This window comes from Geospiza fortis, unplaced genomic scaffold, assembly GCF_000277835.1.
Source record: "Geospiza fortis unplaced genomic scaffold, GeoFor_1.0 scaffold281, whole genome shotgun sequence".
NCBI classification, from domain to species: Eukaryota; Metazoa; Chordata; class Aves; order Passeriformes; family Thraupidae; genus Geospiza; species Geospiza fortis.
In genome coordinates, this window is record NW_005054340.1 from 4,084,949 (window position 1) to 4,098,692 (window position 13,744).

At 33.4% G+C, this 13,744-nt stretch overlaps 1 protein-coding gene across 1 annotated transcript in view; it reads right to left on the bottom strand.

Moving 5' to 3' along the window:
- Positions 1 to 13,744, bottom strand: part of CDH18 (cadherin 18) — a 224,596-nt gene that overhangs the window by 53,063 nt on the left and 157,789 nt on the right. Inside the window, exon 6 of the mRNA XM_005422573.2 lies at positions 4,533 to 4,700. Within this exon, the coding sequence (XP_005422630.1) occupies positions 4,533 to 4,700 (168 nt within the window). The remainder of the gene's footprint in view (positions 1 to 4,532; positions 4,701 to 13,744) is intronic.

Sequence of the window (13,744 nt, forward strand, 5' to 3'; positions counted from 1 at the left end):
AGTAAAAAGTTACTCTCCATCTTTTTTCTAAGTCCTTTCTATGTACTGAAAGGCTGCAATGAGATCTCTCTGGACCCTTCTCTTTTCCAGGTTGACAACCTGAACTCTTTCAGGTTGTCTTCATCAGTGAGGTGTTCCAGACGTCTCTTCATCTTCATGGCCCTCCTCTGGACCCACTCTAGCAGGTCCACATCCTTCTTGTACTGAGGACTCTAGACCTGGACACAGCACTCCAAGTGGGGCTTCAGAAGGGCAGAATAGAGGGGGACAATCACCTCCTTTGATCTGCTGGGTGCAAGTCTTTTGATGTAACCAGGATGCAGCTGGCTTTCTGGGCTGCAAGTGCACATTGACTGTTCATGTCCAACTTTTCACCCACCAGAACCTCCAAGTTCTGCCCCTCCAGGGTGCTCTCACTGAGTTCTTCTACTCTGTTTTCATGCCTGGGATTGCCCTGATCCAGGTGCAGACCTTGCACTTGGACTTCTTAAGCTGCATTAGGTTCATATGGCCCCACTTCTCAAGCCCATAAATGGAACAATGAACAGGATCTGGATTATATTAGATATGCAAAAAATCTAATTAAAAAAGTACAGTTGATCAGATGTCATCCATCTTATGAGAAACCAGTTATTGTGTCCTAATTTTACTTAATATCTGAGTTCCTGAGGACACAAAACTTTTGCAATCCTTTTAACTCAATACTTTTCAGTAATTTTTAACTCTTGTCCAATATCAGGCAAAACTAGCAGAAGGACAGAGACCTAAAACTCATGATTCTATAAGCCTCTTAGCGGCTACTGGGTGAAAAAAGGAGAAAGACCTGCTAAAAACAATCAGAGAAAATTTTGCTTTCCTCAACACATTTGGCAGGAGCCAAGTGGTGAAAGAGAAGGGAGATAGCCTTGGACTAGTCACCAGGTAGGACAGGACAGGACAGGCTGCAGCATATGGCAGTGGGGAGTGAGAGGATGCTGACTTTTCATGACAGGAAATCATGACAGTTCTCATGACAGGAAATAATGAGAACTAGATGTACCACATGGAACTGGAGACACAGAAAGGACCACACCGGAGTATGACTTTCAAAAGAAAATGAGTAGCAGATACTTTTACTCTAAGTTAACTAATGAGTTATATTAACAAGGCCAGATAGTGGATACCTTAACAACAATGAACAGAGTTATTATCTCATTCTAGGACGTGAGTTTACTTTTTCAGAACTAACAGGAGCATCTTCATATCACATTCCTATTTAAACGTGGGTATGCACTCTTCATACAATGATATTGTAAAAAGAGAGGCCAAACTAATTATGTATATACATAATTTCACATTATGTTTCCTATTGCCGTAAAACTATCAAGCCTCAAAAATCAAGCTTTATAAAAATTGTTTTAAGTCATAAGTTGCATTTAAATTCTGCTTTATCCTAAGGAACTGAGCTATTTGTATCAAAAACCAAAACCTACAAATTAGAGTGTAGACACAGCAACTCTAGATCCTCTACACATTGGCCAGAATGTAATCATTAGCACTTGATGTACAAAGCATGTCAATAGAAGCCTTTGTGATGGTCTTGATGCTACAGAATCTCTTCATATTAAACAAAACACAGACAATTTATTCATCTTAAGCAACACCAGAGAGAATTAATGAAAGAAAACATACAGAATATTCTGATGTAGCTCAAGGCTGATAACAGTGCCATTACAAGATGGAATATTTTCTACCAAATTAGGAAATAAATTTATGACTATGAAATTAGGGCCTTCAGTCATCAACCACACAGATCCATCAGTGATGAAATTAACAAGAACTGAGAGATGCAAGAATCATCCTATGCAGAGCACTGTCTGTCAGCTTACATTGAATAGATAGTTCATTTGTTACTTGTCTCTCAAAAGAAAGGAAATTTATAATGATGTAGGAAAAACAAATCAGTATTATACAAGAGGCACAGGAAGTAATTGATAAGCAAAAAATATATGAGGTTTCAGACTATTCTTCTGCTGAATTCACAACGCCGTCTTACTTTTGGGACATACTACTGTTTTGCAATCAGAATTTTTCAGCTGTGTTTCCTATACCAGAAATCAGACTGATAAAATTATCCAGTCCTGTTTCATATTATTCCTACAAGATTTTTTTTATAAATTGGAAAACTGTTGCTCTTCTGCTAGGACTTTCTTTGAAAGAAAGTCAGGTCTTTTAGAATGAATGCAGAGAAAAACACAATAAACCCTTTCAAGCAGAAAGATTTATAATCTTTGTTTCTAAGTTTTAAGTAGGGTTTTAAAGTGTTTCTTTAAGGGAAGAATTCCTGCATATCTTACTGCAATTTACATGTCTAATGAACACTGATCTACTAAAGCCAGAAAGGTCTATCTTTTAAATATATACAACAAAGTATATTTATAAATAAAACAAATAATGACAGCATCAATCAGATTTACTTCCCAGCACGTTCTCAAGTAAGGTACTCATACACTTAGAATCAGATTCAAAACTCACAAGTATGGTAACGGAGAAAAGGAAACTAACCAAAAGTAAGTCTGTGGTTTAGCTGAGGCTCAGCCTGTCCCAAGGGTTATACACTCGATATAGGCAGTTTTGGTTAGCACTTCCCTTGAATTCAATTCTGAATGTGACAAGCCTCAGTAAGTCTCATTTAGCATTCCGTCTAATAAGGAAATTGAAGAGAAATTTAACTGAAAATCATGGCACACAAAGGAAACAGAGGAAAAATAAACAAAGAAGTTATTTCTTTTAGGGTAAGACTCATGTATATAGTTCATGATGGTAAAACGGCCTTTTTCAGATAAACTGCATTTTCATTCTTCATTATTAACATGTAGCTACTGCTCATTGCAAAGGGTGCTCTTGAAAAGAAGTAAAGAAATAATGTCACTCATAACTGTGTATCAGAATCTTCTGTAAGGAAAGAAAGCAATGTTTGTATTCTACAAGGCTTGTTTTAGAAATAATATTTTATGTTGAAAAGAATAAATATTAAAATAAAATTTTATTCTTCTTCATACATTTTCTTTAAATCTGAAATATTTTGTCATTTTCAATGATATTAGAATCCTTTAAAATGTATAAATTATACCATGAACATTTTGTATTTCTTTGATTTCTGAAAAAATAATAATACAGATAAATAGATATGGCAACGTACATTTCTGCCTGACAATCAATTTGCCATCTAAGCCCTTCCATTCAAAATAAAATAGACCAGTTCTTGAAACCTTGGGCATCAGGGATCCATTCCTGCATCCATTGAGTTTGCAGAAAACTTAGGACATTCTTTCTTTTTAATTTAGTTCTTGTTCAAAGATAAGCCTTTCCTTTTGCCTTTCCAATAGTTAGGAAGTATTAAATATAATGATGAATGCAATTAAGAATTTGTGGAACATAAAATCAAAAATATTGTACTTAAGGGTATATTTCAAAATCTTTATGTTTTCAAGTCTTTGTGAGGCACAGAGAAGATACTAATTTCTGCAACACTCCTAATAAGCCTACTTGCTGTTTGGCCAGATTTTGTACAACGTGTATTGCCAGGGAGCTTTGTTTTTCCTTGGAGCCTTGTGATCTCTACTGTTGTTTATAAATCTTTTAATTCAAACAGCTTAAAGCACTTCCTTGTGGATGTACCTTGACCTACCAGCCCATTATGTTCTACAACAGCTCATGCGACGTCTGAGACCAGATTACAACATTCTTGTTGGCCTTGAGCCAATATGCAGAGAAAATGCATTTATGTTCCAGAAGATTTTTATGTAAATTGTTGACTGAATTCGGAATTCCTACAAGATCCCAGCTACTGTGTCAGATCAATGTGTATCCAATGAGCTGGATAGAAATTAACTTCCTATTAGTGGTCATATTAAGATATTCTATTCTGGTATTTACTCTTATATATTCATGTGATAATATTGTTTGAAATCAGTATCAGCAATTCATTTAACTATGATAAAGTCAGGCTCCACCATTGCTCAACTATAGTGAGAAACATCTTAGATTTTGACCATCTGAAATGGAATAATTGACCTTAAAAGTTTAGTTTGGTATAGAGAAAGCAGAAGAAAAAATTTTGATAGATACACATGGAAGCAGCCAAAGGCATGTTGGGTTAATTATTTTAATGAATTGCCTTTTGCTGTTTTCTACCATAGGAACATCATAATTACCTCATGGGATCAAAATCACACAATTATTGAAATATGCATTTAACAGGGGCTGGAGAATAACCCACATATGAGAACAGTATATCTTTGTAACCCATCTCAATATCATTCAATGGTTAGACTGAAAGAAATCTTTACTATTTTCAGTACTTTAGTTATGCCAGCTCTGTGTTTTATCTGGAAATGCTGGAAAATTAAAAAATATTGGTGAATCCAAATGCTTTCCAACCTGCCTTTTTGCCATGAATTTGACTACTAACTGGATTTCACTAATAGCTTCTTATTTCACTGAAAATCAACATGATTTTCAAATCAGTTATATGTTGAAATTGTACATACTCTGAGGAAACCTGGGTGGATTGTCGTTGACATCTGTGAGTGTGATATTTACAGTTGTTGACCCTGACAGCCCTCCGACCTGCCCAGCCATATCTTTGGCTTGAATGACAACGGAATAATGCTCTCTGGCTTCCCTGTCCATATTGTGCAAGGCAGTCCTGATGACTCCTGTGAGAGAAAGAAAACAAACAAACAAACAAAAGATCAGAATTAGCTTGTTCAAGCAAGAGCAAAGGCTGGGCATACCTTTCTTTAAAGGAAAGGTGGAGCTAAGTGTCCTTTGTGTCATATATAAACATATATAAAATACAACTCCAGATGCCTCTAGACAATAAACTTGCTGTATAATATGATAAAATTGAAACAGTATTTACTAAATCAATTATTATATTATTAAATAATTAATATAACATATAACTTTCCTGATCCAAAGTTACATTGCCAAAAAACTAGTGTTTTCTCATATAACTCTTCAAATAGCTACTTAATATAAAAACAAATTGATTGGAATTCTTACTCCAAGGAATAAGACACAAGGTGTTTTCTAACAAAAGATAGTTTCTTAATTAATATATCATGTATCTCTTAAAACTATCCAAAAGCTAGATTTTCCTGTTTGACAAATCTCAAAGAGAAGTATTTTTTGGTTTTGGTACATGACAATCATGTAGATTTTTTTTGATATTTGACTTTATTAATAATTGTAAAGTAAAAGATTTTTATTGCTATTACTATGTTAGAGAGAGAAAACCAAAATTAAATGATCCTAAAATTGTATTATTTTTTATCCATTATCATCAGAATTGTTTTTCACATTTAGTTACCCATACATGTAGAAGCAAAGATTAAAATAAAAGTAGGGAGGGGCAACTTGATGGGCACAGCTTCAATTAGGAGATATTTTCCACCTATGATGATACCTGTAAATTAAACCCGGCTAATTTCTTTGATCACAGACTGACAGAAAAGTCATGGAATTCAGTAAAGAGAAATGTCAAGCGCAGTGGTAGGGAACTACTACATTCTGTGGACAGACCAGCTGGGAAGAAGCGTTACAGAAAAGAATCTGGTGTTATCCTCAGGTCGAACATAAACCAGTGACGTGTACTTGCAGCAAACAAGGCCAACATCTTGAAATGCATTGTCAGCCAGTCAAAGGAGGGGACCCTTCCCCTCTGCTCATCAAATCTGGAGTGCTGGGTGCTGTTTTGAGCACACCAGTACATAAAAGATATTAATAGACTGGAGTGAGTTTCATAGAAATAAATAAAGAAATATGGAAAATGCCCAGTTTATTAACTTTACATTTTTATAGAGCTAAAATTTCAGCATAACTTCTATTGAACTCTGAAAGTGAGCTCTTGCTACCAATAAGTAAATAGCATAACACCATCAGATATTGCCTCTGGGTAAATTTTAATCATATAATAATTACTAATGCAAAGAATATTAAGTAGAGCCTTACTCTTCAGGAGAACTTTATGTACAGTACAATTCTAAAGCTTTTTTGACTCCCACAGTTTCAGATCATGTAAAAAAAGTATTTTCCAGAGCATTATCTTTTTTGCATTTTACAATTACTTTCTTTGCATTTCTTCAATAAAACCATTTAAACATTACTACATACAAAATGGAAAATTTCATGTAGCTTATACCATTGTTGCCATTTATTTCTGAAAGCAAATCACACAAAAACAAGGAGATTTGTGCACAAAGAATATTTTTTTAAGCATCCATGAAGTTTGAGAATTATTTTAACACAGTTTTGCACTGTAAGTTCCTTTCCATCAGAAGTGTAGATTGGGACAAACTGGCTAAAAATACTATACAAGTCTGGTTTAGTTAATCAGTGTTTTTTCCTCAAAATGATACTGTTTGAAACAGATATTTTTTTCAGAAATCACAACATGATATGTTGAAAATAACCACAACTTATACACATTATAAATTTAGAAAAGGAAATTTACAGAGTCATTTAGATAAAAGGAACTGCTATAATTTAAATATATATTTTCATAAAAATAAATATGGTGTACAAAATCTGGTACTACTGTTCTGAAAATATATTTTACTGATAAATAGGAATATGGGAATGTCCTAGAACTGAGAATGTCCTGGTTTGACTTTTCAAATGAATTATTTTTGTTTTTTTACATTGAAACCAAACCTATCATGCTTATGCATATGCATGTAAGAAATATAGGATTTTTTAAAAGAACCTTCCATTTCAACTTGTAACAGACCAAATGTAACATAGTAGAACATGCCTTCTACACTATCCTCCCTAGTACTAGCCACTTGCATTTTAAAAGTAATTTAAACAAACAAAATAACCCTGATTTATGGTTACTTTTCTTTGTTTGCTTCAAGGGGTATGACACTTAATCTAGGCTTGTAGATAGTTAATAAGGATTTGTGGATGACTAATCATGACTAATCATTTCATCTCTCTCACTTGCAAAAGATTCCTCTTCTCTGAAAACTGAGAAAATTAAATTGGGCAGGCTTTTATTTTCAAAACCTTGTATGCAAAGTTTAGAGTAAGAAAACTAGTTTTAAAGTTTTGATGGGCTGAAGGCAGGGGGTGTGAGAAGATTTAGTTTCCTCTTTTTCCTGGATTTCAGATCCATTTATACATCCTGAAATAATTTCATCAGCATGAGATATGTAACTAATGTGAGGACTCTAATGCTCTCTCCTTGTCACTACCAGTTCCACCAGCTTCTGGCAGTGCAGCACTAAAATTATGCATAATCTCAAGTTTCACTATTGATCCCAAAATTTGTAAGGGGAACTTAGTTGCATTTTCCACTAAGATGAAATTAAATGATCCAGCAGTTCCTTTTAAAGCAGGAATTGATCCTAAGTATCTTCTGTATGCTTGGCAAGGGTTGGTGTACATCCCACAAGAAGACAGGAAGTTAATCTTAAGATATTTTCCTGACTAAAACATTTACCAAAAAAAAAAAAAAAAACTGAAAAGGAAAGCTGTCACAAGTTCTTTAAATTTAAACACAACTGTAATTTTGCCTCATATTTTTAGGCAGCACTGTGACCCTGTTAACCAAGTACTTCTCAGCTATGCCTTCAGTATTTATCCATCTTTGGTAGGAAAGGAGAAAAAAAATTTAAAAAAACCCAAGATGTAGATGTCATTACAGGTACACCCCATACTATTTCTGGTATTAAGTAAAGAATTTCTACAGAAGTTTGACTGCTATGTCAAAAATCAAATACAACATATGGAAGGGTCAATCTATTGGAATGAGCTGGGAAGAACACACAGGTTTGGACTTCTGCTCTCACAAATACTCATACCTATTTCCATCTTAAAATTATGAGAGAAGGTTTTTTTCCCACATAGAAGGCTCTCCCAAAAAAAACACTAACTAATTTTCTTCTAACTTCTTTTATAAGTTTATTCCTCTCTAAAGCACACCAGTTTTGCTAGGGTTTTCAAATTTTAATTCTTTTTTTTGTTTGTGTGTGACAATTTCAATAGTTTTGGAAAGCACTTTTTCCAATTTGAATATATCTTTCTTGACCATGTATGATGAGAAACCTGCTTACTTTCCAATTAAGATTTTAATATGTCTTTTTTAATTGCAACATTTTTATTTTTTTCTATGGAATACATTACATTGATGATTGATCTTTAATTGACTAATAAAACAGTGGCATTTTTTCCCCAGTGACATTTCCAAATGAATGAGACCAGAATTACTGTAGAACCGTAGAAGCTCTTAATGTGAATAGGACCAATAAGGATCATGTCCTACCCCTTGTTACTCACAGGAATAAGTAAAATGAAACAATATGTTTTATAAGTACTTTTACTAACTAATGCTATTAAACTTGATTATACTTTTCTTGCTCTTGCCCATAACCACATAAGCCTCCTTCTCAGTACTGACAGTTCTTCATAACCTTTTGCAGTTAAGAAATTTTTTCATGACAGCCCTGTATTTATCCTCAAAGTATCAGATAAAACTGAGGAAAAAGAACTCTGAGATGAAATATTGATATATCTACTATTGTGGATAGCTCCTTTTCTTTCCTTTTCCCCAACACCTCTGGATTTCAGAAAGTCCTGAAAATTACTTCATTTTTGGCAAGTTTTACTTCCTTCTCAGGCTCTCTGAATTTATTCTTATTACTGAATTGCAGTCAATACCTTTTATACAAAATTTTCTTGAAGATACTTATATGCTCTGCAGCATCTGACAATCTGTTATGTTGTCTTTTTTAGCATTCTGTGAAGAACTATTTAACTTACATAAAATAAAAGCTACAACAGAAGGATCCACTCTAACAGCAAAAATCAAGACTTTTTTAATTCAAGTGCAGACAAATACTAAGAAAATATCTGCCACAGCCAGGTGCATAGCTATGCATTTACTGAAGTATTTTACTATGTACTTACCCATTAGTCTGGTACGCTTTAAAGAATTTATCTTATTACTTACACAAAATGCGAACTCATTTACATTCAGTAACCACCTCAGAATTTTAGTCTTTATTTTACAGCCTACTTCTGCATGATGGCTGAATTGCCCCAGATAAAACATGGTCTATTTTAATATTTTGAGCTCAGAGGTTTTCTATCTAGTGGGGAAAACAAAAAGAAAACAGTCACACCACTCCACTTGAACGGCAAACTCTTTTGTCATGGGGAAGTAAGTATTTTTTTGGTTGAAAAATTTTCATTCTGTTATTGAAACATGAGCATGGTCACTAGATATTTGATGAAGGGCCAGTAAGTCACGTTTGATTCCCCTTTTTTTAGTTTCTTCTATATCTGTCTTGCCATGATCATAGACAATTATGATTCAAATGCAATTCTAAATATCTATTTAATAGCTAACTAAATGTGGGAGTTTACAATTTACTGAGGGATTTGAAGTATTGCAGATGGTAATTTTATTAACATTATTCTTTCTTTTGGAATAAAAGCACTATTTTTATCACTGCTTTTTCTAGGGTATGAATTTAGCCTATTTTATTGTAACAATATTCTGAACATCTTGTATGCATTAAAACACATTTCAAATTCTAATATTATTCTACCTTGAAAGAGAAACCAAATTTTTCCGTTTTAAGACAGATACTGAAAAAGTCAGAAAATACCTTTTTTTTCTTAAAATTTCAAAATAAAATTAAAATTTAGAACTCTCAATAGACATTGACTTGAATTTGTGATTTATTTCCAAATATAACTGCAAACAGAAACCTGCAATATAAAGCTTATGGTCTTATTCCACATTCTGAATTCTTCTATAACAAAGATGTTTTTTAATCTAGCCCTTTGACTCAGAACTGCTTTATATAACTAACACTTTGTTCCTTTACAGAGATGTACCTACACACTTCATAGATGAAACACAGTGCTATAGAAATGACAATTAGTGGTCAATTTTCTTCTCTGGTCATGACTATAGTACTGAAAGACAGTATATCCTTCCTAAAAGAAAATTAACATTGAAATGAAATACATGAATCCAACATCTAAGGACAACTGCTAAAAAAAAAAGTACTGAAAATAAGAACAATTTAAAATGAAAATAATAAACATTTTAAAGAAATAGGCTAGAACAGCATTGATTTGGTATTAAAAGAAGGGATGGGTTGACCAGACTGATTGTACTACAATGAATACCTCCAGAAGAAAAAAAATCTTTTAAAATAACTGTTAGTAAAAATAACCTTCTCTAACATCTTTATGAGTAACAGACAGAAATTAAAAAATGAAAAAATTATTTTGCTGGTGTCTCCTAAATTAAGGAATCTGAAGAAATTTTCTCTAACTGAGTGAAAAATACACCAATTTATGTGGCAATTGCATGGATATCAAATGTAATCACAGCACCTCAGTTTTCATAATGGAACCATCACATTAATTAAAATTTTGCTACCACAACACCTCCAGAAAGAAGACAATAAACTCCAATATGCAATATGCAAGTGAGTAATCAAAGGGATTATTTGGATGACTATTACAGAAATAGTCATCCAAAAATTTTGCCAATGGTTGTCTTTTGTTTACTTTTAATCCACACAGAAAGAAGTTGAAAAGAATTGTTCTGACACTGATCCCTGTAGAGCCATGGAGGAATCTCTTCCATACATGAAAATTCTGTCAGGGTGATAACTTTTTTCCTACCTCCCAGGTAGCCAGTTCATAGCCATTTAATATGTGCCTTGTTGCTACTACTAACTGCTATCTATTTAACTAGAATTGCATGCGGCATGACAATTATCTTTTCAATATAACCTGGCATTTCACAAAACAAAGAAATCATGTTTGTTAGCATGGCCTATTTTCCAGAAAAACACATGGAAAGACATTATTGCTATTCCAATCTTTTTAATTGGCTAAATTCTTTCTAACTTCTCTGTTTTTCTTTTTTTTCTCTTTGCCTAAATTTGCCAGCCTCATATTGCAAATTGGTTTTGCTTGGCCTTTCAGAAAACTGACACATATTTAAATTCTGCAAACGTGTTTATCTACTTTACTCTGGGAGAATCTACTACCCTTCCTAGATTTGGAACTGGAAAACAATTACAGTTCCCCCATTAACCTAATTCTGTTGCTAAAAAAAGTCAACAATCCAGGGTGAAGAAAAGTGGAAATTCTGCCATGTTTTTTTTATGTGCAGATTCTGAAAAGACTTCAGAAAATGTTTAACTTCTCAGAAACTATTTATCAATATGCTAAGTCCTGAAAATGTGCAAGTAGTTTCTTTTGGAGTACAAATTGCACATAACTTCCTATGATTTTTCAGACATAAAAATACAGTTAAGCATTCTTTCAAGCAAATCTCCTACCTGAGTGGGAGACCTCTTTTAAAATTGTTTTCCCATTTTTGAACAAACATTTTTTCCAACAAAATTGCTGACGATGTGGTATGGAGAAGCAGAAGAAAGCCTGAAGACAGACTTAGAATTAAAACATTCATGTTTCTTGGTAACCTGATACTATGTATGCATAACTGTGCATGATTAAATAATTCAATTTTCATACAAGACATCTTGGTGATTTTGCACAGACTCATGAGTTTTATGGAATTGGAAAATAAATTACTGGCATTTCTATAGTTCTGAAGAAACATGAGGCTGGGAGCCAAAAGGAATAAATGGTCAGATCCTCCACCTTAACCAATACGATGCTCAAACTCTGATGTGTTCCTGCTAATGTGGTATGCATGAGTCTGAAATAAAGCCTGCAGAAGTATGATGCTACTTCTCCATTGAAAATGGGTTTTTTTGAGAATTAAATTAAAAACGTACTTTAAAAAGCAAAGAAGAAACTGAACCTCAAGCGCCAGGGAACTGAATAATTGTTTGCTCAAAGACAGTAAGGAGTGATGGCTGATTGTATAACAAAATGAAATGTTAGGCCAAGATCGCTGTGGAACCTACCTAGATATAGATATATGTGACTAATATTTATCTTAATGCCATTTAGATATTGAGGCCTTCTCCACAACAGTTTACTTCTCAGATACGCAAGCAGAGGAACCAAGAAAATGATGTCACTGTGGAGGCAAGGGCAAAGAATGCTGGAAGAGATTAAATTACTCATTAAGTGCAATTTCTTCAGCTATAAAGTTCTTATAGGTGTATTTAATCCCATGTGAGAAGGAACAACCTAATGACATGTGATGAACAAAGCAATTAAGTAAAAAGGGGATGCATTCAGTAACCTCTGAAATAGCAGATAGGAATTAAGTACATGAGTCTTCTCAAAGGAAATCACATTTGACAAGAAAGAGCTTAAAACAACCTGAAAACTAACTACTTATATTCACAAACATGGTAATCCTGCTCTCTAAAAATAGAATAGACTGCTAGACTGCCAATATTGAGCATTTCTTCTCATAATGTCGCATATCTTCTGGCTTACACAAACATATATTTAATCTACAGCTTGAATGAAAATTACAAAGGAATATGCAGATGAAGATTAAAGCTTCTAATATTCCAGTAACAATCCAAAGCTCCGTATTACTTCCTTCATAATGAAACAAAATTAAGATGAAGCCACAGATTTTACTTCATATTTCCCATCTACTATTAATAAATTAATTTGCTTTAATGAAAATTAAAATTTTTGTCTTTAATAAGTACATAATAATACATCTAAATAATTGGAGATAATTAACATAATTGCCCATAATTTCAAATTATATTTTGGCATTTTTTCAAAGTAGATCACCTTGATAAGAGGTCAAGAAGAGAGACAATGACTATAAGCATAAATCCCCCCTTCCTAATAGGTTCAAAATAGTATAATAGGTCCAATAGGTCCAGCTAATTAAAAAAAAAAAAAAACTGAATTCAACATACAGTCTTGAAAAGATTCCACATCTGAACAAAATTTCATCTGTTGAATAATTTAATTACAACTGACTGACGAGGTCAAGACATATAATTCAGATTATCTGTTAGCAAGAAAACCTGCTTAGCCAACACACCAAGCATTTACACATAGGTTATGTTCTTTTCTCCCTGTGCTGCTCACTCCTCACACACCCACGGAGCATTCTACTGAGCTGCAGTGCTTCACTGACCTTTGCATAATATGTTAAGGACAGCAGTACAGCAGTATGGCATAACATATAATTTTTATAAGTCATTTAGGGTGCAACCTTACTGAGCACTTCAGCATGCTTATCTGCAAAGTCTGAATGAAATACATCAAGACAGGTGTCAATACACGAATGTGAATAATTTTTCCATCTATCCCATGTACCTGGATTACAAAGAAAACCGTGCAGCTAATGTCCTATGACAGTGGCCATGCAAGCTAATACCTTTAAAAAAAAAAAAAAAACTAATAAATTCAATAACCAGCAGAATTCCATTAATAAATAAACAGTTCTTAATTGTAGGAAGTGCTTTAGTGCTAGATTTAGAGCATCAGAGTGTAAAAATGTATGTATGATACAATAGTTACCTTAAAATATGAGTAAGTGGTTTCCTTAGAGGTACTTGAAAGAAAAAAATCTAGAAAAAATATTATCATAATGTTCTCTTGAAAAGCAACATTAATGACCAAAAAATTTATAGACTCTTTGAAGCATCCATACTTGTATAAAAATTCTTATCTATTAATGCAATAAAAAATATTAGTTTAAACTCCACATAAGAGAAAAAACTCTAAGAACTGTACTCTGGATAAACAGAAGGCTGACCAAGGAACCATGGCAGAT